Source organism: Lissotriton vulgaris, chromosome 12 (genome assembly GCF_964263255.1).
Source record: "Lissotriton vulgaris chromosome 12, aLisVul1.2, whole genome shotgun sequence".
NCBI lineage: Eukaryota > Metazoa > Chordata > Amphibia > Caudata > Salamandridae > Lissotriton > Lissotriton vulgaris.
The window spans coordinates 645,784,982-645,812,284 of record NC_141700.1 but is presented as its reverse complement, the minus strand read 5'-3'; the positions used below and the strand labels follow the sequence as shown (position 1 = coordinate 645,812,284).

General features: G+C 45.4%; 1 protein-coding gene across 1 annotated transcript in view; it reads right to left on the bottom strand.

Annotated features, from left to right (window-relative positions):
• Window positions 1-27,303, bottom strand: part of LOC147677931 (thyrotropin-releasing hormone receptor-like) — a 151,437-nt gene that overhangs the window by 55,578 nt on the left and 68,556 nt on the right. The window contains exon 2 of the mRNA XM_086946540.1: window positions 319-911. Coding sequence (XP_086802666.1) covers window positions 319-695 — 377 coding nt within the window. The 5' untranslated portion in view covers window positions 696-911. The remainder of the gene's footprint in view (window positions 1-318; window positions 912-27,303) is intronic.

Below are 27,303 nucleotides of genomic sequence, written 5' to 3'. Positions count from 1 at the left end.
AACACTCAAAAATTGATCTGTCGTAATCTGCTTTTAAGGTAGTCTTGATTCGAGCAGCATTCCCAATGCATTGCCTTGTCACCAGTCATTTGCCTGGTACTCTTTCTCGTTCGATAGTAACTTACATATGAGCAAGCGAGGGCTGCTAACCAGCCATGTCTTATACTAGGTATATGCTAGTATTAGCAAACCACAAACCTATCTGGAGGACAACGGAGCAATTGGTGAAAAGTGGAGTTTCTTCTTTGTTGGCTAGTGGGAAACTTGGGGCCCTAAAGCAGAAGGTGTAGATGGAAGTATTTGGAAGAAAACACATACCTTTCCACTGTGAAAGCTGTTATTGAACAGGAGGAGACGTTGATGCCCAAATACTGAAAGTAGGTGATGAGCAGGCAGCCGGCGTGTCCGTAAATCCAGGTCCCGGCTAGACTGTCGGAGACGTTGGGCAACCCGGCAGCTACCAGCACCATGAGGTCTGCCACGGCCAAGCTGACCAGGTAGCAGTTGGTGGGAGTTCGCATGTCCCGAGTGATGAACACCACCAGCACCACCATCATATTGCCAATTATGCCAACCCCACAGATGACCAGAACCAGAAACACCGAGATGGTCTTGTATTCGATCATGCCCAGCACCAAGTCATTGTTGGCCAGGGAGATGTTGGTGGGGCTGTCAAACTTACTGCTGTTCTCCATGGCGATGACTGTCCTCTGAGACCAGAAGATACAACCTAAGCAGATACAATGTTTTGCGGCCTAGAGAACCCTTTTCCAAAGCGTGCCTAGAGGGATTACCAGAAGGAACATCTTTGAAGGCAGATTTCTAATACTTTCAACATCAACAGTTTTCTTTAAATTTCTGAAGGGTGGAAATGCTGGTGAGGAAGGCAGTCTTGAGCCCAGTGCCATGATCTGGAAGAGAAAAAAAAACAACACGGTACAATAAATAAAAAACTAGCAAACTACTTTAGAGCAGACAATTTCGGCATCTCAAAAAACACAACTGATGTGATTGAAGCATTTGAAAACATAAGGAGGAGTCCAAAATCACACAGTGGGTTTGTGGCGACTGCACACTGAGTCGTGTCACCGCACACATGGACCAGGACTCCTTCACCTCTTCAAACAATCTCGACTTTTGCATCTAACACAATCTAAAGGGGAGTACCTGAGCATCCCCTGTTCCTTCCATGCGCTATTAAGCTTTTACCACACGTTCCCAAAGAGATACAAGCTCAGTATACGTAATAATTGCCATTTCTACTCTCTGAGGGGCGTTTGTTTACTTTTTCCCAGATAAGGGCGCATTAATCTCTTCAGATTCCCAACACGGATCCCTTGCAGACTGTTAGTGTTAAAAGCCAATTGGGGTGATTGGATTTGCCAATTAGCGCCCAGCATCTGTCTCCTCTGACACCGTCCGCGATAATGACATCAACGCCCCGTTGTTTGCTCTTATATATGCCTCCTCCATTAACCGGAAATCAATCCGCTGGGGTCAGCGCACCAGCGGATGAAGTATGAGGGCTCTTGAAATCCAGGAATGGCGGGGCTCGTGAGCGGCCCAGTGCTTAGGTATTTATAAAGGCATTTCAAGAAACTACGTGTTTATTTCCTCTTTTTATCTTGAGTTTTTTCACACGTTCAACAACCCATTAGGACAACTACAAGGAAATAATCAAGAGTCGTAAAGATAATAAAATTACAGAAGCAAGCAGCTTACGGCAATGTGGTGCGGATGTGGCGCGTGTCATGTGCAATTAATTACCCTTGTTGAAGATCGAAAAGGATCGTTACGCCCGAGAGGCAGAGCCTGGAATGGCCGAATACCTCGCGCCTCCCTCCACAAGGGCGATCAATCGCATGCCGGTCTGTCGGAACTGCAAATATGGCGTAATGTGTATTATTTACAAGCAAAGGGATTTAGCCAGAACCCAAATACAAGTTGAAGTAGTAGTTCTAGTATAGTAGGCCCAGGTTCGCCGAGCATGAAGTTCAGTGGTGAGGGAAACATGCATACATATGTGCGTGTGTGTGTGTGTGTGTGTGTGTGTGTATACTTTTCCTTTGTTTGCTATAATTATGTGTGCCGCCCAATTTGTTGTGTATTGATTATAAGCATGTAAGATACAAGAGTCAGTGACATTGACAAAGACCTTGAGGGCCGAAACGCGTCTGTGGGTTTATTTGTGTTTCTCAGAATAAACTGCATCTAATAAGACTACTGAGTGTTCAGCGAATTCTTTTGGAGGTGTGTCAAAAATATATATATATAAATATATATGTGTGTGTGTGTATATATATGTATGCACAGATAAATATATATGTATATATATATGTGTGTGTGTGTGTGTGTGTGTGTGTGTGCGTGTGTGTGTGTGTGTGTAGGTAAGGAGATACACTTTTTCATCTTGAGGTATTTGTCTCAGATGGCAAGTTAGAGACCCAACTATACAGAAAGATTACAGCGGTAAGTCACTGCTACATTCATTCAGGTTTCACCCTAGACATCTCCTTGGCGAATTACCACGTTCCAAAAGAAATTGCAGTCTACCCCAAAACATCACATCTTGCCAAGTAGATACGGTGAACAGTTGTAGGCAAAGAGGGTACAACATGAAAATGATCACAACTGAACTGGACAACTTCAACAATTTATGAATATGTACGTATGAATATATATTATATTATATTATATTATATTATATTATATTATATTAGTAAATATTATTAAATATATATATATATATATAAAAATATATAGATACACACACACACAATATACAGTATGACTCATGTGAGTCCTAGTCTCTGCCTCATCTGATGTCTCCACCTACACCTGCCAGCCAACTCCTGGTACATTACCGTTCCCTGTGGCCACCTTTAGCTGGAAACACTGTTTACTAATGAGGTGCAGGACAGTGCACTGCAATACTGTGCATTACAATGCCACTACACAAAGCAATGCCATGCAACAGATCAGTGCAATGAAAAACGAATCAAATGCAACACTGCTAAGCAAAGCAATGCTATGCAATGCAGCAATACTACACAATGCTATATAAAATATTCAGTGAAATAAAACAATGCAAAATACTATACACTACGAAAATTGTCAACTTTAAACAAGGATATCTAAATATTATTAAAGATAAGGCGGCTGATATTAAATGGCATATGCAGAGTCGTTCGCAGTTCAATACTATGCGATGCTATGCAAATATATTATTCAATGCAATCTGATAGAGTAGACCAGCCCTGGTGCAATGCTTGATCTGGTATGATATTAGTAATGTTTGTCATTTCCATGATATCACTACTACTGTATGAGGCTGCAGTGCACAGGATTTGTATAACCTCTCTGGATCCACTCTGCTATTCAGGCACTCACCTATTTATCAAGCCATACACTAACCTATGCATCCATAAACTCATTCATTCATAAAGCCACCGATCGACACACTTAATCATGTATGTCCATACTCACTCACTCAATCATCCATCCTTTAACACATCACCCACACCATTGACCCATTCTCCCACTCATTCACCACTCCAAGAACTTTTACTTATACAAATAGCTAGATCTATTAGCTTTGCCAGTGCTTGTTCTATTTTGCAGAAGCACTTTAACACTTATAATAAATGGGTACTAAACAAATACCTCTCAATGACCATCCCAAGACTGGTCTCCTTCAATGCATTTCCGTACTATGGTGCCGGCCGCCACCCCCGAGGTGGAGGGACCGACCGCAAGGGCAGCGGCGGTCCCTCCGTTGCAATTAAAATGTGACAGCCACCCTGGCGGTCACATCCTGTATATTTTACATAGCGGCGGGTGCTGCTTTAAGCAGCACCCACCGCAATGTAAAATATGCATGTTTACCTTTGGCATGCACAACTTGACAGACACCGCGTGGTGCCTGCCACCTTGTGCATGCCAAAGCAGGGGGGTACCATAGGTACCCCCCATGTGCACCCCCCACCCCCCAACACCCTGGGGGCTTGCAACGGGCCTCCAAAACCAAAAGACCACATGCTTTTCCACGGTGGAAAAGCCGCTGTGGAAAAGCATGTTTCCGCCTACATTGTGATATGGCACCATATCTGCGTACAACCACAGCGGATCAGCGGCAGACGGACTTGCCATCCGCCGCTGATCCCACCGCCATCGTAATGTGGCGGATGGTTTTTTCACAAACCAAGGCGGTGAATCCGCATCCTCCAGGCCGGCGGTGGCTTCGGCCGGCCCGGCGGATGCAGATTCCCCGCCATCCTAATCGGCCCCTATGCACGGGATTTTCGACTTGCAGATATTTAAAATACAACTCAGGGTGAAATTAAGCAAAAGCAGCGTCTGGATTTTAGCAATCAAACATGTAAGCAGTTTAGAGTAAGTCAGCATCAAAGCTGCCTGTGTGCTTGTGTTTCGTTTTATGTTAACATGCAGATAGATTCCTTCTCTCCTGTCCTTATTTCACTCCAGAAGTGCTATAAATAAACTGGACACATTGGAGATCTCTTTATCAGTTAATTGCTATAAACTGTCAGAGTTTGAAGCATCACATGAAAGCAATCTAAAAGAACACGAGTTTAATTAATTGCTTCGGAGCTGCATTTAGCAGAGTGTATGGTTTTATGAGTAAACAATGTGATGTCAGAAGCGAACCATAATACATTATTACACCACAACAGTGATGTCATTTCCTTATTGTAGTTGAATAAATATGGCACAGCTAATCCGTACTTAAGAGCAGGCTTTTATAAGGGTATTGTTATGGCTGCCATGCATGTTATGAGTACAACAGCCTCACTGACTTTCAGATGGACACCAGTAAATTATTCCTAGGCTCACCCACCTTTCGGCTCCAAATGTTCTAATGGGTTTACATTTCAAATATTCCTATCTCAAGTTTGACTTTTTATATGGTGAGTAAAAATTACACACTGCTTTTCAAGCCCTCATAATCTAGGGTATGGATGGTGGCAACACCCTGCTTCAAGGCCTCTCAGATACTACACTTGTACCCCCTCAATGGCATTCTACATGCCACACCCCACCTCAATAGGGGCCTGAAGAAATATACCCATATCGCTCCCGCCCTGGTGGACTTCCACTGGCTCCCCTTGTAAGAACACAATATCTTCAAAACTAGCTGCACCATCTACAAAGCTCTCACTACCAGACCTATGCAAGTTATGACATGTCATAAAGGAATGTGCACTCGCAATCATGAATTTGAGAACGCAATGTAGACTGTATAATTGTGTGTTAGAGTCTACCTAGCAAATAAGAAGGATCAAATCGGTGACTTTCTCTAAGTACCATTACATTTGTGTTTTAACATATTATTTAGTGAAACCACGTGCCCCAGAATGCCTCCTAGATCGCAGGGATGCAATCTTGATAAACTTGAAACTAATGATGGACTCACCACTGTGAGAAAGACCGCAAAGGTCAAAACGCGTTAGTGCAGTGACTTGAGAGTGCCAATAAATATTAGAAAGACAAGTTCCTGGAGTGCATCGCTTATATAGAGGGTTAAGTCCACCTTCCCTGCCCCACCAGCTTATGAGTACACTCCTCAACAACTAGTGACCGCTTTGCCCAGTTATGTAGCAATTTTTCTCGCTTGGGCTTGCTAACCTAACTTTGGCAAGCTGTGTGAGAGAAACCGTGTGGAGTGGGCAAAACTCAGCAAATTCCGCCGGCGGGGTGGAATTTTTCACCCACCCCTACTGGGGACCCAATCCTCCAGGGCCTTTCTGTTTTTTTAATTAAAGCCAAGCCATGTTAGCCACTGGGAACTCCATTCCTTTTGAGTTTTTTTAAGGAGAAAGGAGTCGTTCGGCCCACCTCACTGAGCCTTAAAAGGCACTGAAGACCCAATTCCCCAGGGCTGTGTTTTTAAGGGGAGTGAGGCTATATTAACCCCCTCTTCGAGCCTCATTAGGGCCTGGGAACCCCATCCCTTAAAGCCCTATATATTTTCAAGTGTCGTGTCCCCCCTCTTCAAGCCATATTAGGCCCTGGGTACTCCAGGGCTGCATGCCCGCTTCCCAAGCCATTATAGGTCCGGATAGTATACCCCAGGGAACAAAATGTACAAAAAAAGGGGAGGGGTTGTGCATCCCCCTCCCCAAGTCTCTTTAGGCCCTAGTGACCCCATCTCTCTCTGATTTATTTTTTATTAAAGGGAAGGGTGTGCGTGTCCCCCCTCCTTGAGCCTTCTTAGGCCAGGTGGACTCCATCCCCCAGAGCAACTTTTCTTTATTAAATGGGAGGGGGTGGCATGCCCCCCCCCCTCCCAAGCCTTGTTTGGGCCTGGGGACCCATTCCAAAAGGCACTTTATTTAATTAAAGAAATAAAGAGAAGGGGGGCCTCATGCCTCCCCTCCCGAGCCTTGTTACGCCTGGGGACCCCAACCCCCAGTGTTTTTTTTTTATTAAAGGGGAGGGGGGCCATGCCGTTCCCCTCCCCAGGCATAGGAACCCCATAACCCAGAGCCACTCCTTAATAAAGGGGAGGTGGGTGCGTAGCCTCTTACTCCAAGCCGTTATCAGTCCTGGGAACCCCACTCCCCAGAGCCCACACTATTGAAGGCAAATGCCCTGGTGCCCACCCAGACCACCCACCATACACTTGTTCGGGCTGCTGGGGGACCGCAAGGGCCCCTGTGATCCTAGCTAGCTCCTCACATGAAGCTCAAGCCATCATTGCGCCCAGTTGCTTATACTCTACTGATCCCTCTGGGTGGGAGAAATATTTGTATCTGTTTCCTTCCAGCTTCAGTGAAGGCAGGGAAACAGATATAAAATCTGCTCCCAGTCCGCAGGAGCATTTTTAACGCTCCCGCGTGCTGGGAGCAGAATTTGAGTTTGCTCTCGCCTGGTGGGGGAATAAAAAATGCTCCTGCCAAGCAGGAGCAAACACAGATTTCCCTGCCTGCGCCGTTGCAGGAAGGGAAACTGCTATGGACCACAGGTGAGCTCCCCGGGTCACAGCTAGTATGCTGTCCCAGGGCACGGGGTCTCCGGGACCATACAATGCTCAGGGAGTGGAGCCTCACAGTCCTCCTCCCCTTAAATTAGCTGCTCTGGGTGATGGGGTCATTAGGGAATTTTAGAGGGTTGGAGGGCCATAAAACCTCCTCCCCTTTCTCAAGCGCTTTGGCCCCGGGAGTGGGTTCCCTGGGGGGCTTTACCTGAACAATGTAGTCCCAGCCTCTATTTTGTTTTCTTTTTGTTTTACAATCTCATGGGATCGCAGCAAATTTTGCAATTTTTTTTTGTTTTTGGCCCCAGGGGATCCCTCTTGATCCCTCTCATGGGGCCTAGGTGGTCAGGGTATCCCTACTCTGCCCCCATATATAGTTTTTCTTAACAAGTTCAGGATAGGGGACGAAGTCCCTGAGTCCTGTAATGCCTACCAGCAACATGTTCTCATATTGCTGGCAGCAAATCAAAGCGCTCGCTCCTGCTGGAGTCTGAATACAGCTTAAGCAAGATGGCCCAAGGGAAAAAAACTCACTGTGACATTCAGAATGCTCTCATTTTAAATTGGTGCTCCTGCAAGACTCTCTCTAGCCACTTGCGGACCCAATTGTCCAGATATACAATTCTTTTTTAAACCTTAAATTCTCAAAAACGACTGAATGAATTTACATCAGAACACAAAAAGCATAATCTATGGACCAAGACCTTCCTGCTAAATTTGGTGTATTATATATATGTATATTTTCCACCAACCATTTAAGAACGCCTTTCAGGTCTCCCTTCACTCTTCACCTGCCTAATACTCAACTTGTGGAGCACTTGGGTAAGTTTCCAAGTTGACCCTTGGAGCAGCGCTCAGGGAAACAGCAAATAGGGAAACTAGCAAGTGAAAGAATCGGAAAATGACTGGATGGAGCAACTGGTATTGGCATCAGTAAATTTCCATCCCCAGGGTTATATAAAATAGAGGCAAGAGCTTACATACACTGACATGCAGTTGTTATGTTATGTTATGTTATGTTATGCATTTTTATTAGGCGCACAGATGCTCCAGCAAAGGAGCGTCCTGGCGCCCGACAAGGCAGCAGCACAACACAACGGAAACAATAAAGCAGAAAATTTAAAACTAGGGAAATAAGAAGGTTTTCACCGCCCGGCGAAAGGAGAGCAGATCCCTGAGGGCGCGGATCGCCGGGGGCAGGGAATTCCAAAGCACCGCCGCGCGGATTTGAAAGGAACGTCCGCCGGCCCCGCTCCGCTTAAAACGAGGAACAACAGCCAGTTCTAGATCAGCAGATCTTAAAGCTCGGGCTGGGATGTAATGTATAGCAGTGTGCATTTGTCAATCTTTCTTTCCATCATAGGTTCTCTAAGCTCATAATTGTACCATGCTACTTTGGTTTATTAACGCTTGGTAATTCAGGTATTTACTTTGTTTCAGTGATGGCATCCACCTTTTACACCCTCTATGTGAATGAATGAATGAATGAATGAAGAAAGGAATCATCTATAGCGCCTATCTATGAAAACGGGGAACTACAATAAGTCCAACGGTGCTAGAAAGCAAGTTCCTACCAGGTCTGTAATCTATAATGCATTCATTAAGGTACAAAACGCCCTATGATGGAGGGCTTGTTGCGTTTGGGTCAGAGCCTTATAAATTATAGGTTGTCGTACTGGCAGCCAATGAAGTCTTTCCCAAAATAATGATACTGAGGTAAATTTCAGAATGGTATATAGTAAACGGACTGCCATGTTCAGCATAAGCTGTAACTGCTAGGTCAGGTATTCTGGGAGACCTAGGTACAGGAGATTGAGATATTCCAATCTAGTTAAAATTAGTGATCTGACCACTGTAACTTGGGCTTCATGAGGAAGCAGGTGAAAGGACTTCTTCAGCATGTGAAGAATCCAGAAACAGGCTTTCGCCAGGGCTGACACCCTTTTCCCAAAATGGAGCTCGGCGTCAAACAACACACCCAGATTTCAAACGTCCGCCATTGAGGGTGGGAGTTACACTTTTGGGACAGGCACCAACCCAGCCTGGAAGGGGATCCTGCCCAAACAGTAAGATTTCCATCTTGTCTGGGTTGCACTGCAATCTAGTGCCAACATACAGCGGGCAAAAGCATCTCTTGGCTTTGTAGGATCCCCGTCATATGTGAGCATGAGTTGGGTATCATATACATATGCGATGATTTTAATGTTAAAAGATTCAACGAAATATGCTAGAGGAGACATGTAAATATTGAAGAGTGAGGAGCTCAGGGGAAAACCTTGTGGCACTCCCCACTTCAACTTTTTTGCTCCTGGGGCATTGGGTTTCATCCAAACTACCTGCTTCCATCCCTCAAGGAAGGAGCCCAGCCAGCCTAGCGCAGATCCTGTTATTCCCTGATGTTCTAACCTGTGCAGCTGGAAGTTGTGATCAACAGCATCAAGCTGCTGACAGGTCCTACAGCACCAGAGCCACATTAAGGCCATATTTCCATGCTAGCGTTAATGGACTCAGACACCTCTAATAATGTGGTCTTGGTACTGTGGCAGGCTCTGAACCTTGATTGAGAGAGGGTGCCGTAGGTTGTTCTTATTCAGAAAGGTAGTGAGCTGCTGGTTTACAACTTCCCCAACACCTTTGAGGGTACTGGAAGCAGCAAGACTGGTCTAAAAGTATCTAAGCATTCAGGTTTGGCATTAGCCTTTTTAAGTAGAGTGATCACATTGGCTCTTTTCCAGCCTTTTGGTAAAACACCTAGCTTGAAGGAAATGGAAAATAGCTCCTGATATATCTGAGCAATAAAGTTCGAAATGCACTTCAAGATGTGGGGGGTATAGGATCCGTAAGGGACCCAAACTATCAGTTTACAAAAGAGGCTGTCACATCCTCCACAGTTCAAGCCAAAAACGTTGACAGTTTTGTATGTGATATTGGGCCATCCAAGTCTTCTAATTCCAACCTTCCTAAAGCATTTTCATCCTGACAAATTTGATTGAACTCTGAGGATTTTCTTCTCAAAGAAAACATCAAGTCAGGAGCATAGTACCAGCGGGGGACGTGAATTTAGGATCCGTAAAGTTGGCGACAATTTCAAAAATCTCCTTCCCGGCGTTCTCTGCCTCCTTAATGCAATGCATATCAAGGGTGCTGTGTGTCTTCTTGAGGTTTTCATGATAACTTTTCAGGGCCATTTTATAGTGGGCTTTATCAGATTCCAAATAACAGCGCCACCAGACTCTTTCCAATTTCTTACATGCAGCTCTTTCTTAAGCTAAGTGCTGCAAGAACCAACGTGCTGAGTGGGTCTTAATAGCTTTTCTTGAAGCTGTAATAGGGGCTACAGGATCAGCCGCCCTCCTAAGTCATGAACAAATGACAATGTCCCCTCCTATTGCGTAGTCAGACATACCCAGTTTGGAATCCGCCAGGGTAATCTTTAGTTTGTGTACGGGCACCCTACTCCAGCATCTATTCTCGTTCTGCGGCAGGGAAGGCTCTTTTAGATAGTCGGACTGCCACATAAAAGGCAGTAGGCAGTGATACAACCAAGGCACAGGCTTGGGGTATTCCACTGCACTCGAGAATAAGCCATCAATAGCATGGCCAGCTTCATGGGTGGGCCCAGTGGTAACTCTTACTAGATTAAAGGAGGCTAGACTTTCCACTAAGCGCATCATTAAGGGATCCTCTACCATATCTAAGTGAATATTTAAATCCCCAAGCATGGTGAAATTGGTGTAGGAGATACAATTTCGGGCTAATACTTGATCAAGGGATGCAATAAATTCTCCTGCATATACCGGGGGCGGTAAATCAATACCCCAGAAAAGCAGTGTTGTCCATTAATGGATAAGCTAAAGCCCAAATCTTCTGCTCTTATTGTCCCACGAGGTTTAAAGGCCTCACAATTATAAGTCCCTTTGTACACTATTGCACCCCCATCCTGTCTAAGTGCTTACCTTAGGTGCGCCAGCAAGGTGCACGTCGCACGCGTCTGCTACACATCTGTGCTGAGGCGATGATTTTATTGGAGAAAGACTGCTCCTGTCGGAGCACCAGAGCGCACCCGACACACACAAGTTGGCGTTGCTTTGTGTCCCTATCAGCCCTTCTCCCAAAAACACTGTCTATCACTCAGGTCTAAGGCACAGTAAAAAATCCCTTAGAAGATCGATTTATTGACATTTAGCAGCAAAAACTCCTTAAAAAATATTGCAGCATATTTCAAATATATCTTTTTAAAGTTCTAGCAGCAGAATTAGGGCGCTATTTCAGATTCAGTGCAAATTGGTACAGATCAGTACAATAAAAATCACAATCAAACGTAACACAATTCTTAAAAAATAACTCCCCCAACCAGAATTATCGAGATGGAAAATGCTGACTGTTGGACATGCCCCTTCTTCTGCTGACTCTCTGTGCATGGCCTTAGGACTCTGGGCGCTTTCCCACTGGACTGCAGTGGGAAAGCACACATGATCTTCATACACATGCCAGAAAGGGCCACTTACGTAATTGGTTTAGGTGCTGTACCTATGAAACCCTGTAAAAAGGTACACCACCTATCCTAGGCAGGTACGGTACTGGCTAATAGTGGGATACAACACTGAGTGTGCCACCCTGCCGAATGGTTTGCAAAATATGTATCAGGCCTGCTTTTGTAGGCCTCTGGGGGTGCAGTGGTGCTTGTGCTTAGGTTGGCATTTCTAACTTGTTTGCCAACCCTAAGCGGCCTTCCACCTCCACTGGAGCTGTTGGTAAGTGAAAGATAGGGCAGGTACACATGGATGTTCCATGCCCCGATATTGAAGAACCCCCATGTTGGTTTCCCCTATGGAGGAGGTCAGTTCTGCCCATGTGACATCACCGGGGTGTTGCTGATTCTCTTGTAGAGGCCTTAGGGCCCATGGCACTTTCCCACTTTAAATGCAGTGTGTGCGCCCTTTCTACACATGTGAAGCGGTCCTGACATGTTGTTCCTAAACATAGGTCAGGTCTGCCATTGCAGGCCTGGGTGTGCGGGCACTTGCACTTACGGTGCTTTAAATAAGTGTCCCACCTGCCCTTGCAGGCTGGTGTGCGCACACTGGCACCTATGCTGTTTTTAATATGTGTCCAGCCTGCCATTGAAGGCCAGTGTGTGCAGGGTTGCACCTATGGTGTTTTCAAACTTGCATCAAGCCTGCCATTGCAGGTCTGTGTGTGTGCAATTTCATTTATGCTCAGGTTGGCCTTTCTAAACCTCTGGCCACTCCTGAGGGGGCCTTTCACTTACCCTAGGTTAAGTCATGAGGGGGGAGCAAGTGGTTGGTTAAAGGCAGGGCAGGTACTCAGGTGTGTAGTCTGCCCACGTAGTAAAGAATATCCATGTGTGTTTTCACAACCTATGAGGTTTGCTCTTCCCTTAGGTTAACATGGGGGAATGGGTCAAATTGCTTCAGGCTGCAATAGTAGATTGCAGTGGAGCATCCTCGTCATATTTCCTATCATTGGCCCTCAAGAAAGTAATCCATTTCCTCATACCCTTGCTAACAATGAGCTCCCAAGAAGAGATGATAAGATAGCCCGGAAGAGGAGCTGCGCTGCAAAGTGTGTGGGACTTAAGGCAGGAAGCGCTACTTGTGCGAAACACTTCAAGTCACAATGGACTTATTCAGACTACCTGAAAATAATATGCCATGGTAGCACCATGCAGAAGTGCAGTTCTCCAGACATTTAGGTTCTACTGAGAAGTTGCAATCTATGTGCACCGTGAAGTATTACTAAGCAGTTCTTCTCCTTGTACATGCTATGTAAATACCCATACCATAGCCCTGTTAAAGCAGTGCCTGGGTGTATCTTTACACACTGTGATATTTAAATCCATTCAGCACTGCACCCTTAAATTGCATGTCTGATTGCCATTACCAGGATCTCTCTCCGATCTTGAAACAGTGTTTGCGTTCCTGGTAGGAGGCTTAATTGGTGAGGAAAAAAGTGTCTTTCCCCATCCGATCACTTTTCTTTCATTTGTTTCATGTGTTGCAGTATCCGTAGCCAGATTCTGTGTTATTATCTAGTTAGTGCAGCTATTATTTTCAAAAGACACTCAGCAAGGGACTCTTTAGTCCTGGTCGCTTGAAATTGTTTTCCAGATGTTTTCATTTTTTGTGTTTTTGTATCATTAGAGAAGTAATTGAGCTTTTTATGGACAACATTTTTAAACATGGCAGATGTGTTGCAGTGATGATGTAATATTTCAGGAACCACGAGCACTATATACTTCATTTTGATGTCAAAGCATAGGTTTTGGGGTCAAATAGTCTTATAGAGATAGAAAATCACTCTTCAGAGCAACCCTTCCACCATTTTCCAAAATGATGGTTCTATAATGATGTGTTTAAGCCATCATATTGGTAATTTAATATTGTTTTTGTTTCAAGTTTTCCGTTGATTCAAATTCGTAAATATGAGCGAATCAGGTAGTAGCTGAGTATCTTTACCTCCTGACAGAGTGTTGCTAACTACAAAATCTGAGGACTCCTTCAGCAAACAAAAGCTAACATCAACTGCAGCTGGACAGAAGAGGGTTTGACATGCTGCAGAAATACGGCAAGACGAAGTTCACAAAAGAATGAAACTGATGGGTGAAGAGGATCAAATATTTTATCATTGTAAAAGTACTATAAGTTGCATAAAATGGAAAACAGCCTGGAAAATATTAATCAAAACAATAGCAGGAACCAGTGAATCTCAACAAGAAACTGAGTCTTCTGAGAAAGCAACGACAACCATACCCAATGCCCAGCCACTTAGAAGATTGATGGCTACCCCTTGTCCACCTCCAACAACTGATCAGAAAGCGGAGGATCTCCAAGGTGTTATCTGTGGTTTAGCCAGAACGGGGGCCAAAGGGATTGATGAAAGAACAAAGTACAGATTATATGAGTTTCAAAGGGCAAACATGTTTTTATCTGTAGCTAGTTTCTTCCAAGAAGAGGTTTTCAGCCGAGTAGCTGATCTAAAAAGTGAGGTGAAGAAATTTGCAGCAGATTTGTATGCCCACCCAAACAGCATGCATTTATACATTAAAAATATGAATGTACAATGAGGTCCCAGCGACAACATAACTGCCAGCCTTCAGTTAATTTTGCAGTTTTTTAAAAAGCAAATTAATTTTTAAACCCACTTGATTGCTGGCTTTGGGTTCACACTCAGTGAGATCAGAGAAATAATGATCAACACTGATGAAACTGTATTGATCCATAATAATTAAATTAACATTTTTCTGGTGTGAATGTACAATAACAGAATTCGTTTTTGTCAGTCTAACAAAAAAGAGTGAGCCACTTATGGTGTTCTCAGCAGATTTGACTCCTGAAGTTCTTGCTGCCAAAATAAGATCATAGGATGCAGTAAAATAAGAAGTAACCATTTTAAGAAACATTCTGAAAGATTTAGATTTTGGACTTAATGACAAATTTTGTGATGCCTATGAAGGTCCGCAAATACTGGGAGTCAACAAAAATGCCTGATGATGTCTTTACATTTTTTACTTCAGTGTTTAATACCAGCAAAGCAAAACTGTTACAAACTAAAGTTCGTGTTTTTGGAACAGAGGCCAACAACATTGATGATGGCTTTGGAGATATAAGCAAAGAAGTGGAAGACAATCCCATGAACCGACTGGTTTATGCTGTGTAAATGTACAGTCTTTTCCAAATCATGTTTTATTAATTACATCACTGCAAAAGAAAACGTTGATTACTGCCCACGCAATCTATGACAAGAGCAAAAGTAGAGAGCTAATCACTTCAATGAATAGGATTGGTGTATCAACAAGCTATAATGACATAGTATAGAGCAGGAACTTGTTAACAGCTCATGCTGTAAAATCATGCGAATCCGACAGCACGCCACTTCCAAGTCACTTTACCAGGAAAAGATTTACAATTGCTTCTCTTGATAATTTAGATTTTGAAGGCAGCTCTTCTTTGTCTGGAACATCCAGCAAAAATGATACTTTCATGGTTCTTTTTCAAGACTGTACAAATGAAGTCACTGCTGGAAAACAAGCTGTTTCAGCTGTAACCATAAATAAACGAAGCTGTAAACGTATAACTCAACTGCCTTGCCATTGTGTGCAGATTCACTAAACACGCGTGTAACAAGAGGGAGAGAGAGGACTAGTTAGCTAGTCCGAGTCCCCGAGGGTTTATATGTGATTAAACAAAGAGGACTATCTTAAGTTGACCAAAGTGTTACAGTACTCAAATTAGTTCTGTCACGGGCACCTTGTTGGTGTATTCATGAAGCCCTCACCCACCAACCTAGTTGGTGGCATGCTTCATCATCGGGCCCACCCAGTGACACCTAGTATGTCCCGGGTGTGCTACGACGCCTGATTACAGCGGAGCTGGTATATTGCTGAGATTGCAGTGAGGTTGGGTGAGTTGTGATTTAACCCCTTCCATGCTGGGCCGTTTCCGCCGCTGTGCGGTAAACAAAAGAACAGGGCGGGGCCGTGACGAACCCCAGCCGTCATCAGCACACGAGCGCCGCAGAGAGTGACGTCTGGGGTTCGTCACCAGCATGGAAGGGGTTAAAACGGCTTGGTGGTGGTCCCAGTACCCGAGGGTAAATTAAATTTTAATAACTGGGCCGTCACCAGCGGTTAAAAGTAAGGCTACAGGACGCGTGAGGGTGGCGAGTTACTGCCCCCTGCGACCTTCAGATGGTCGACATGTTTCAGCCAGTGCCTTAGAATATTCTGGCTTTCCACAGGACCATTTTTTAAAAAGGTGTGGTGAAATAAAACAGACTATGTTTTGTCGTACAGACTATGTGATACACTCACTAAGGCGTTTTTCTATATGTGAGAGGGGGATTCCCTTCTCATGCATACCTGTACAAACAAACATTAAGAACAAGGACAAAACATTTACAGAGAGAGTCAGTAGTCAATTTAGACATATGGTCAACAATGCTTAGGTGTATGGGGGAGGAGCTACGCGGGCATCCAAGATGGTCGCGTGAGCAGAGAGCTCCCAAGACCCGCGCCGCCCTTCTTTATCTATCCTGCAGATATCCTGGTCACTTCGACGGGCTTTTGGAGTGCTACTCTCACTGATGCTGTCGATCCTTTTTTGGTCGAAATCGGACCTCGGGGACCATTTCTCTATTGTCTCCAACTTTCTGGCCTAACCCCAGACGCAACCGGGGTCTCAACTGCCTATTATGGCCGAGACGTAATGCAACAACAACGGCTGCCTGACATCTGGCCCACCGGTGGTGTGCCACTTTCACTTTCGGTTTCCGGCCCTCTCGTCTCTGACTCCTTGGGACCTCCTACTTTGTCACGGCCTGCCACTCTCACGGCGGACGCTTTCCTTCTTCTGGGCTGGCAAGGAGACCAGTGGCATCCTCTTGTAAAACTACTCTTTCGAGTTTTGGGACTTGTCACCGTCCCGCTGCACTTGGGTGTCTCCGGCCGACGCTGAATGCGACATGGCAACGAAACCTGAGGCTGAGAAACGCAGGAAGACTGTTACTCGGGGGTGGGTCGATCCAGTCCAATATGATCGAGCGCTACACCCAGCCGAGAGGCTCCCCAGGTGTCACCAGTGTTGGCTCGGAAGACCCGAGGACCGACATGTCGTCTTCCTCTGAGGTGTCTCTTCAAGACCTTTTGGCCGCCATTTCTGGACTCAAGGCCGATATGAGTCAGCAATACGAAGCCATAGTGTCCAAGATAGACACGGTGGCGGTGGATGTTACTCTTATTCGAGCCGACCTGGCCAAGACGAACGAGAGGGTGAAGGCATTGGACTTAAAGGCATCGAGTTTGGTGACGGACATGGCGGAGGCGCAATCCGAGATAGGGAATCTGCGTTCCTCACACGACCTCTTGCTTAAACGCATGGAAGACTACGACAATAGGGCCAGGCGGAACAACATACGCTTGGTCGGAGTGCCGGAAACCAATGATGCTGCCTCGATCGATCAACTGGTCGAGGAACTTATTGTCGCTAAACTCGCTCCTGCAGGACTCAGCAAGTTCTTTGCCGTTGAGCACGCCTATCGCTTCCTAGGAGGTCAGGTGAAGCCAGGAGGCCTGCCGAGGCCTATCATCGCTAGACTGTTTCACTATCGGGACAGAGACGCTATCCTACAGGCCGCTCGTAAACACGGCCCGTTGAAGTACGATAATAACTCTGTCTCTATCTATCCTGATTTCACTCCCCAAGTGCAACGACAACGATCTGGGTTCCTCGGAGAGAAGCGTCGTCTCAGAGATCTGGGACTGAAATACGCCATGCTGTTTCCAGCTCGTTTGCGGATTGAGTTCAGAGAACGAGCTTATTTTTTCGATCAGCCGGACCGTGCTAGTGACTGGTTGGACTCGTTGCCGAAAGAGGACACTGAGAGCGGAGGCCCTGGTGGTGCGGAAGGTGGTGCAATGGCCCAGGTTTAACGTGGGCCCCCTGGGGTCCGACTTGAGACTATGAACACTGTAGAGTAACTTTATTGTGTGCTTTATGATTATGCCCGTGGTGGTGCGGGTGCGGGTGATTTCTCCCTTCCTCCTCGGGGGGTTCTTTGTGTAGATCAGATGGGGCGACAGGCACACTGCAGTTTGGGGTGGCTTTTTAGTCAGCAGGGGTGCAGGGTGGGGGGCGTTGTAACAGGTTCTTGGTTGGGGGGTGGTTTTCGGGGACTTGGTTGTGTTTCATGTTTTTTGTTATTTTCCCTTTTTCATGGTATGTCACTGATTGCAAATATTCTGGATTTGTGGTTGTGGGGGGGGGTTGGATCGGGTCGCTTTCTCTGGGATGGGGGGGTGAGATGCAGGTTCTTTCTTGGAACGTCAACGGTTTGGGTGATAGAATTAAACGTGGCATTGTGTTACAGTTTCTGAGGCGCCATGCCCCTGATGTTGTCTTCCTTCAAGAGACGCACTTGATCGGTAATGCCTGTAAAGCTCTTGACCGTCGGGGCTATCGACTTGTCGCCCACGCTGGTTTCACCTCCGGGTCCCGGGGAGTGGGTATAATGGTGAAATCCTCCCTTGCTCTTGAGATTGATGATGTTACCCTGGATAATCGGGGGCGGTATGCTGCTGTCTCCGGGAGATGGGAGGGTAAGCCAATTGTATTAGTGGCTGTGTATATTCCCCCGGGACTGCAGGCTACCACTTACGCCAATCTTGGCAAGACTCTTCTTGGTCTCCCTGATGGTCTGCTGGTCATGGGCGGAGATTTTAACTCTGTTATGTCCGGTGAATGTGATCGGCTGCCCCCTAGAGTTTTGCCTCAATCCCAGATGTGGCTCAGTGAGATGGCCGAGACTTTTGGTCTGGTGGATGTTTGGCGTTCGCTACACCCTACCCTGATGCAGTATACCTTCCACTCTGGTGCACATGGTAGCCTCTCTCGTATAGATTACTTCTTTATGCTGGCTTCTACTCTATCCTTGGTCCGGGAGGTTCGTCATCTCCCCCGGGGCATCTCGGACCATTCCCCCTTGATGATTAAGATTTCTGTGGGTGGTCTGCTTGGTAACAGAGTTCCCCCTGTTCCCCCCTGGCATTTCCGGAATCCCCGGCTCCGCTCAGATATGGTGAAGGCTATTGACTGTTACTTTGATGAAAATGTGGGTTCGGTCACCTCCCCTACGGTTCTCTGGGAGGCCTTTAAAACTGTTATTCGGGGATCTGCACTTTCTCTCATTGCGGCTGAGCGGAGGACTAAGAGGGAGGCCGTTCTGGCCCTTGAGACTGAAATCACGGCGCTTGAAAGTGGGCTGGGTGGGGACGACACGCCTGCGCTGTTACACACTCTGGAACTGAAACAGGCAGATTACAAGGCTTGTGTTACCGATACTGCTAAGTTGATGCGAGCGAATCAATTGGGCCGGCTGTATGATGTGGGTGATAAGGCCAGCAAACTCCTGGCATGGCTGGATAAATCTGAGAGAGCGAGTCGTGTTGTGCCTGTCATTGTTCGCGAATCTGGTGAGAGTGTGTCTGATCCCGGCGAGATTGTTGACTGCTTTGTTGACCACTTCCGGAAGGTTTATACCCCGGTGAGTGATCGTGATGAGGCTGATTCCAGGCTGTTGTTGCGTGATATAGCTCTTCCTGCTGTCTCGGAAGAAGAGGTCCTTGCTCTGGAGGCTCCCTTTACGGTGGATGAGATCGCCCTTGCCATCCGATCTTTATGTTCAGGTAAGGCGATGGGCCCAAATGGTTTGCCCATTGAACTTTACAAACTTTGCCCGGACAAGATGGCCGCCCATCTGCGCAACATGTTTCTTGATGCATCCGAGGCTGGGATCCTTTCACTCGAACAGCGCCTAGCTACTATAGTGGTCATTTATAAGGATGGCAAGCCCCGTGATCGCTGCACCTCCTACCGCCCCATTTCTCTGCTAAACGCGGAACCTAAAATCCTCGCCAAGGTTCTGGCCAATCGGCTGTTAAAGGTGATCTGTGACTTGATCCATCCGGATCAATCCGGTTTCATACCGCACAGAAACACGGCCCTTAACCTGCGTAGGCTTCATGGTGTTCTCGCGAGAGCTACAACTCTCACGGAGCCTGCGGTGGTGGTCTCTCTAGACGCTACTATGGCTTTCGACACCATCGAATGGCCCTATCTATGGGCGGCCCTCTCCAAGTTTGGCTTTGGTCCTAACTTTATTGCCTGGATCAGGCTCCTCTATGAACAACCACTGGCTCAGGTTGTGGTGAATGGTAGATGCTCTGGCCCCTTCTCGTTAGGCCGCGGCACCCGTCAGGGCTGTCCGCTTTCCCCGCTCTTATTCGCACTGGCGCTTGAACCCCTTGCGGCGTGGCTTCGGTGGGAACCCTCGATTAAAGGGATCCGGTGGGCGCCAGATCTAGAGGATCGCGTCTCATTGTATGCTGACTATATCCTTCTTTATTTCACTTCCCCTCAAAAGTCCTTGAACGTCCTCTTCGACCTTCTTACATCCTTCGGTAAGAACTCTGGATTGGTCATCAACTGGACCAAGTCCTGTGTTTATGTCATAGCTGGGGTTCTACCGCCTTTGCCTCGCAGGTTCCCAATTTTGGTGACTGCGGACGGCTTCAAATATTTGGGGATCTATGTCTCTATGGTCTCCTCAGTCCGCTATGAGCGAAACTTATACGCTCCGCTCTGCCGACTCAAACAAGATGTGAGACGGTGGCGTGAACTGCCTTGATCCCCATTGGGCCGAGCGGCGCTCTTTAAAATGATGTCGCTCCCCCGATTTCTCTACGCCTTGCAGAATTTCTTTGACCCAGTTCCCGCTCGCTACTTTCGCGAGGTTGAGAGTCTACAGCGACAACTGATCTGGGATGGTCGTGCCCGTATTGCGCTGTCCAAGCTCACCCTTTCCTGGTACGATGGTGGCATTGCTCTGCCAGATATTAGACGTTATTATTGGGCCTCGCACCTGAGTGCTATTAATCACGCAACGTACTCATCGGAACCCTCTCCCGCCTTTGCCTTGGATACATTTTTATTGCCTGGTGGCAATTTTAATAGGGCTTTGTATTCGAAGTCACCAATCCGTCTCCTTACGGGTCCTACGAAGTGTGCAGTGCGGGCCTGGAGGGATGCAACTGTGGCGACTGGCTGGGGTGGCAAGCTGACGCGTATGACGCCGCTGTATGATTCGGATCGATTGGGCAACCTTTGGAAGACGAAAGGGTTTGATAAGTGGGACATGATTGGAATAAGTAAGGTGGAGGATCTCTGGGCACGGGGCGCTGTGAAGTCCTTTGCAGTCCTGAAACTGGAATACCGGCTTGATGACAAGGAGCACTTCCGATATATGCAGGTTCGACACTCCTTGTCCTCCGTCTTTCCCCCCGGTACCGATATTCCGCAATCCTCCCCTCTGGAGGACCGTGTCCTGGACGGCCCTGTCCCCGATAGCACGATTTCCTTAATATATAAGAAGCTCATAAACAACAAGGCTGACCAGCTGGAGAAACTTCGTGCTTCTTGGACAGCTGACGGGCTTGAACTAGACGATGAGGACTGGCAATCCGCTGTGTCCTCCCCGAAGGAGGTGGCTATTCCGGCTCGACTTCGTTTTGTCCAGCTGAAGATCCTCCACCGTGTGTATGTGACTGGTATGCATCTGGTGCAAATGGGATTAGTAACGGATGGACTATGTAGGCGTGGGTGCGGTATGGATGGTACTTTTCTCCATGTTTTGTGGGAATATCCGATGGTCTCGGCCTTCTGGTCTAGAGTCCACGATGTGATGGGACGTGTTACCGGAGTCCCTCTCCTTCCTGAAGCACGACGTTGCCTGCTCAATGTGTGGGAGCCTTCGGACTGTACTGATGCTCAGACTCTTTGGGTCACTCTGGGCAATATGGTTGCGAAGAGGGATATAGCTCAGCTCTGGGGCTCCGCCAGACCACCGCTACTCAGTGCATGGAAGGAGAACATGGACTGGTGCATGTTTCGTGAAAAAACGGTATATGAGGCACGGGGCGTCCCAAGAAATGGTCCAGAGTCTGGGCTCAGTGGAATTCGTACCGCGGAGATATTTGCTCCCCTCCACTTGATTACGAGGCTCCTCTCCCTTCCTCCCCATGATTGATGTTCCGTTTCCTGTTTTCCGCATTATCTGTGTTTTTTCTTCCTTCATGCTCGCCCCCCCTTGCCAGATGTGCTCCTTTATACACTTATTCCTTTTTCCCTTTTCCCCCCCTCCTATGACCCTTGCCAGTATGATACCATGTGTTTGTGTGTTGTTGTTTTTCTTCGACAAAATCATAAAATTAAACCTTTTTTATCCTTTTGATATGGTTTTATGTTCCACACGGTAATGTACGCTCAGAGACTGCTTTAACGGCATACTGTCCCCTTTTCCCCCTTTTTTATCCTTTCGTTACATGTCATAGCGGCCGGCCCCGAGGGGTTGTAGGCAGACGCTGTGTAATGTGCATTTCACAAATAAAGGTTTAAAAAAAAAAAAAAAACAATGCTTAGGTGGCCGGATATATAGTGCAAGGTGAGAGAACTATAGTCGGCTAGGTGTGATGGTACTGGTGGTGCGAACAGAGTGAAAATACGCGACTAATTAGGAGCGTGGTGTGGCTAAAACACGAAAATCACACTGAAAGGAGTTGACTTAGTGTGGCAGGGCGCAAGAAAATTGTTCTTACGGTTTGGGTTATTAGCCAAGGCTTCCTGGAGGGAAGCGGTAAGGGGATGACCCTATGGGAGAAAAAGAGATAGGCTGTAGGGGTTAGGGACCTGTGAGGAAAGAAGCGCTTACAATTGCTGCTCTTGATAATTTAGATTTTGAAGGCAGCTCTTCTTTTTCTGGAACATCCAGCAAAAATGATACTTTCATGGTTCTTTGTCAAGACTGTACAAATGAAGTCACTGCTGGAAAACAAGCTGTTTCAGCTGTAACCATAAATAAACGAAGCTGTAAACGTATAACCTAACTTCCTTGCCATTGTGTGCAGATTTACTACACAGCATCAACACGTCCCAGTCTAACAGAAAGTTTCAAAGTGGCTGAGGACATGGATCTTCTCCTACCTAATGCTGCGGTTCACAAAGCTGATTTAACTGAATTTGTCATGTCGCTTATTCGGGGCAGACTCCTTTGCGAACTGGAATTCATGCTCTGATCTCCCAGAATACCACACCAGTGAAGACCGTTAGGGTTTTACCAGTGATACCATCTCCAGTCACAAACTGCACAACAGTACACACAGCTCTAAAAAAATTCAAAAATGTATGTGCTCAGCTTGAAGACCAGACTATCCTGCCAATTTTTCTGCAATGAATCTGTTTTCTCTACTGTAGCTGACATTTTTATGTGCAATCCAGTAGAATTTGTTGATCTTTATCCAATGATGGCCATTGTTCACTCAACAAAAGCTGCATTGCGGTGTGGAGGAAGCTACCTCACTGGATGTGGCACAGAGGGTGCACTATTGAGGCTGAAATCTATGGAAGCCAAATTGCTCAGTCAGAACTTATTGTGCTCATTCGTTACAAGGTATGCTCATCATATCTGAGGCTATAGAAACATTGTGTTGGAATGCTTTCTGGAACAAGAATGACAAATTAGGTTTTGCATATCTTATCTCAGAAGTGAACAAGTGCATTTCATTCAAAAGACATAATGCAAAGTCAGGCAATGTTCAATACACTAAGTTCAAAAGCAGAAAGCCTGAAAACCAAGTTTGTAGAGTTTGTCAAAGAAAGTGAAGAAAAATCTGAACTTTGCAAGTACTGGGGAAATGTTTTATGCGTGACGGCTCTAGTGAAAACCTTGGAGCGAGCTGATCGGAGAGGTGATTGGGATTTGCATGTGAAGACTGTGGAGTCACTGATTACTGTGTTTCATGTATTTGATTGCATAAACTACCTAAGATATGGGTCCTAGGATTTGGAAAGAGTGAATAAGCTAGAGGTGGAAATACATACTTCGATAGAAAATTCATCCAAAGACGTTTTGTGGTGAAAGACGGAGAGGTAAGGTTTAATGCTGTGGCTCCAGATATGAAACTGGAACAGACGATCCAGAGATCACAGAAAAGCTCCAAGGGAATTGTTGGTCAGACACATAAAAGTGAATATGTTGCTCAATGACAGCTATTTTACCATGAAGCCTTTTCTATTTACAATGTTTTCAGATAGATGACAAATTCGAAATGAATGTATCATTGTGAAACTGTTCGGTACCATATACTTGTGGAAAAGAGAGGGGGGATGCTTAAATACGTGTTAACAGTCTTCTTCATTTAATGCAGCAGCAAGGAAACTCCTTAGAAATGACTCAGCCTTTGCAACTATACAACTTTGTGACCAAACAATATGTGCATAACAAAATAAAGACATGTGTACTAGATGTCCTGGAACACAGGTTGAAACTATACACAGAACTGAAGCAGGAAAGATTTGTATTGAAAGAGAAAAATATGTTTGACATAATCACTAAAGCTAAACTTCCATGCATTAATTGCCATTGTAAGAGCTTCGTCCAACCAGCCACTACAAAACAGGTTACAAAAAAACATCTTTCACAAGCATATAGAGAGATGGATGTAGCAAAAGGAAGGGATAAATTTATCAAGGACATTCTGTCACATGATCTTCTTCCACCAAACACATTATTTGATGGAAATGCTGCAACCAAATCAGTGATGCACAAACTCCAAAAAACAACTTTCACCTGAAGAATTATAAATTCAAAAAGGTGTCCTCATTAACACCTTAGCTGCTTTGGAACGTCCAGCTCCAGTGCGGAACGTTCCATTGCGCAGGTGCAGCTGGAACGTCCAACGGCCGACGGCAGCACTCCCGAGGTAGTGGTGCCGTCGGCCGTTGGTATAGGCGCAGCACTTAAGAGGTTAAAAAATGCTGTTGTTGTGGTCTACATGCCACAATTGTGATTGGTCAAGATTTCATCCATGCAAAACTTCAGAGAGATCATTCTGACTGTTCTACAGATATTAAAGTCAGTGTGTGCCTTACGAGAACTGCACATTGTCTTTCACAGTTTTTATGAAGTATCTGTCATAGAATGATGAGAGAATCATTTGAATGCCCACAAGTGGAACAATTGACCTTGCCACTTATATAAATACTCTTGTCAGACCTATATCATTTTACTAGTAGCAGGCAAAGGGCTCAACAATAGGGTTATTCCACAATGATCAGTCTTTCCATACAAAGTTATGCAAAACATAATACATTTTATTCATATATTTTTTTCATTTTGTGCATATTGATGGTTTTATAATTTTTGAGAATTTTTCTTTTTATAAACAATTCGACACCTATAAATGTGCAACTTGATAAATTCAGGGCATCTACATCAAACAAGATGAACTTGGAGATGTCAACTTGACAAAACATTGCTGAGGTTTCTGTGAACACTGAATTTCCAATTATTGCAAGTGGAATGATGGTTGATGAGGAGTTGGTGCCTGCAGAGATATATTCATAAAGTCCAGGCCATGTTGTTCAAGAACTTAACAGCAAATTGGAGGAAGCTAACCTCTGTGTTTTGTCACATGTTGAGTGGGATGTTTGTTTGAAATGGTTCCAATAGAGTCATTGTATGGTCAAATGACACAGATGTTACTATTGTGCCACTTAGATTTGTTGCAATGTTCATAAGTCTAGGATCTCAGAGTTATGAATATGTTATAGAACAGGCGAGAAAAGACGCTTAATCCTGCTTCATAATCTGTAGAAGAAACTTGGCCAGAGATGCCCAGTGTTCTTAACAAGGCAGATATTCTTAAGGGTGATGACACTATGAGCAAAATTGGGACAAAGATTGGAGCTTTATCTGCTGAACCTGTGAAGTTTCTAAAAGGATTTGCTGAGACATTATAAGAATATTACTTCAAAGACATGGAATAATACCTTGTGCATATGTGGAAAACGAGTTCTGACTGTCACACATTTGACAATCTCCGGTACAATGAGTTCAAGAGATCAGTCCTCCTAAGCTACCTTCCACCAATGTCACATTCTGTGCATGGACACAATAAAAGAGTGTTCTGCCTGATCAGAAGATGTGTTAATGTTTTGGATCATGCATATATAGAGAAATACCCATATGGATTTTGTTGGGAAGATATTGATTGGGTGTTGAGACATACGAAATTTCTAAAGCCTCTACCCACAGAACTTGCACATGCAGGTATGTCCAAACCTCTGCTACAAACAGATGTCCCTGTTGATATGCTCTTCTCAAATGCTCACAATTCTGCAAATGTATCAAGAGAGATTGTTGAAACAAATAAATAAAGTGAACTATGAAAATGTGCCTAAAACAGGAGTGATAAACATTATTTTTTTCTTATTCAGATCATAAACATTGCTTGATGTATACATAAAAGGATTAGAAAACATTATTATATGTTTCATTACTATATATGCCTCTTGGTCCTCTATTATAGCTGTCATTTTGAAAAATGGCAAAAGGGTTGCTCTGAGGAGTTATTTTCCGTCTATATAAGACTACCTTACCCCCAGGACCTATGTTTGGACACCAAAATGAAGTATATAGGTCTTTTGGGTCCTGAAATATTACATCATTACTGCAACACATCCGCCATTTTAAAAAATTTCGTCCAGAAAAATTCAGACCTGATCAGCAATGTCTACCCAAGCTAAATTGCTTCTCTAATGATCCAAAAGTACTAATAAAATCTCTGGCCAACAATTTTTTAAGGAGGTTTATGAGAGGACCGAGATTATCAGTGGAGTGGCTAAAGTTCTGGCCTGGTTCCGATATATACGTAAGGAACGGGTGCTTGAGAGTATACTGGGCTGAGAAGAGTTGAATGTTTGCTCCAAACACCCAGGTGGTCATCTCACCTACTGAACATACACTGAAGTATGGGCCTTTAATTAACAGCTAGAGTGTTTCATACGCATTACAGTACACGGTGTGCTGCGCTAACAGTATATGTATAGCATCTGTATGCAATTAATGTGTCCTCTAGACAGGGCCGGACTTTAGCATGGGTGAGCTGGGCCGAGGCCCAGGGCGCCAATTTTCTGTGAGGCCCGTGGGGCTGTGTGCATTAAAGTTATGCCTAGAGGTGCGCCCTTCTCATCTTGCTCCAGTCTTGTCCTAGTCCCTGCCTGTTTATTACTGTCTGGTTTGCCAGTTTAAAGTGGTTTTAGCCCTTGAAAATCATATCGTGGGCTATGTTTTAAACAACCTTTTAGCCCCCTTCCTTGCCCTGCTATCACCCCCTGACCCCTGCTAACACACATCAACAAAACCATCATCTGAGTGAGGCAGTTAAACTATCAGTGATTTACGTGAGCTGGGAGAGGTACAGGATGTTTGCTCTTAGGGGCCAACCCTTGCTCATCCAGGTACTGATCACTGAACACAAAAGGGACCCCCTGCTGCCTCAGTTAATTCACTACCATCAGCAAGGGCGCCACAATTCTCTCCTCCCATGCCCAGGGCGCTATTTTAGCAAAGGGCACAGCTCTGCCTCCAGGCACCTCCTTGTGCTGTGCAAAACAAATATGAGCCTGCATTACCGCTGCGCTGCTTTCCATATTGCCAGTATTTCTATATATCTGTACATTAACTGCACCACTTCCTTTACATTTCTGTTGCTGCCTTTTAAATGCAGTGCTCTGGTAGAAGCAAATGTTCTTGCTTATGTTTGTACATTTTTGAGAACATGTGTTTCCCTGTTTGCACATCATTCCTTAAGATGCCAGCATAAATGTGTTCATGTCCCACCCCCCCTACCCCCACAAAAAAAATTGTCTGTAAGCACCAGATGGTTTTTAACG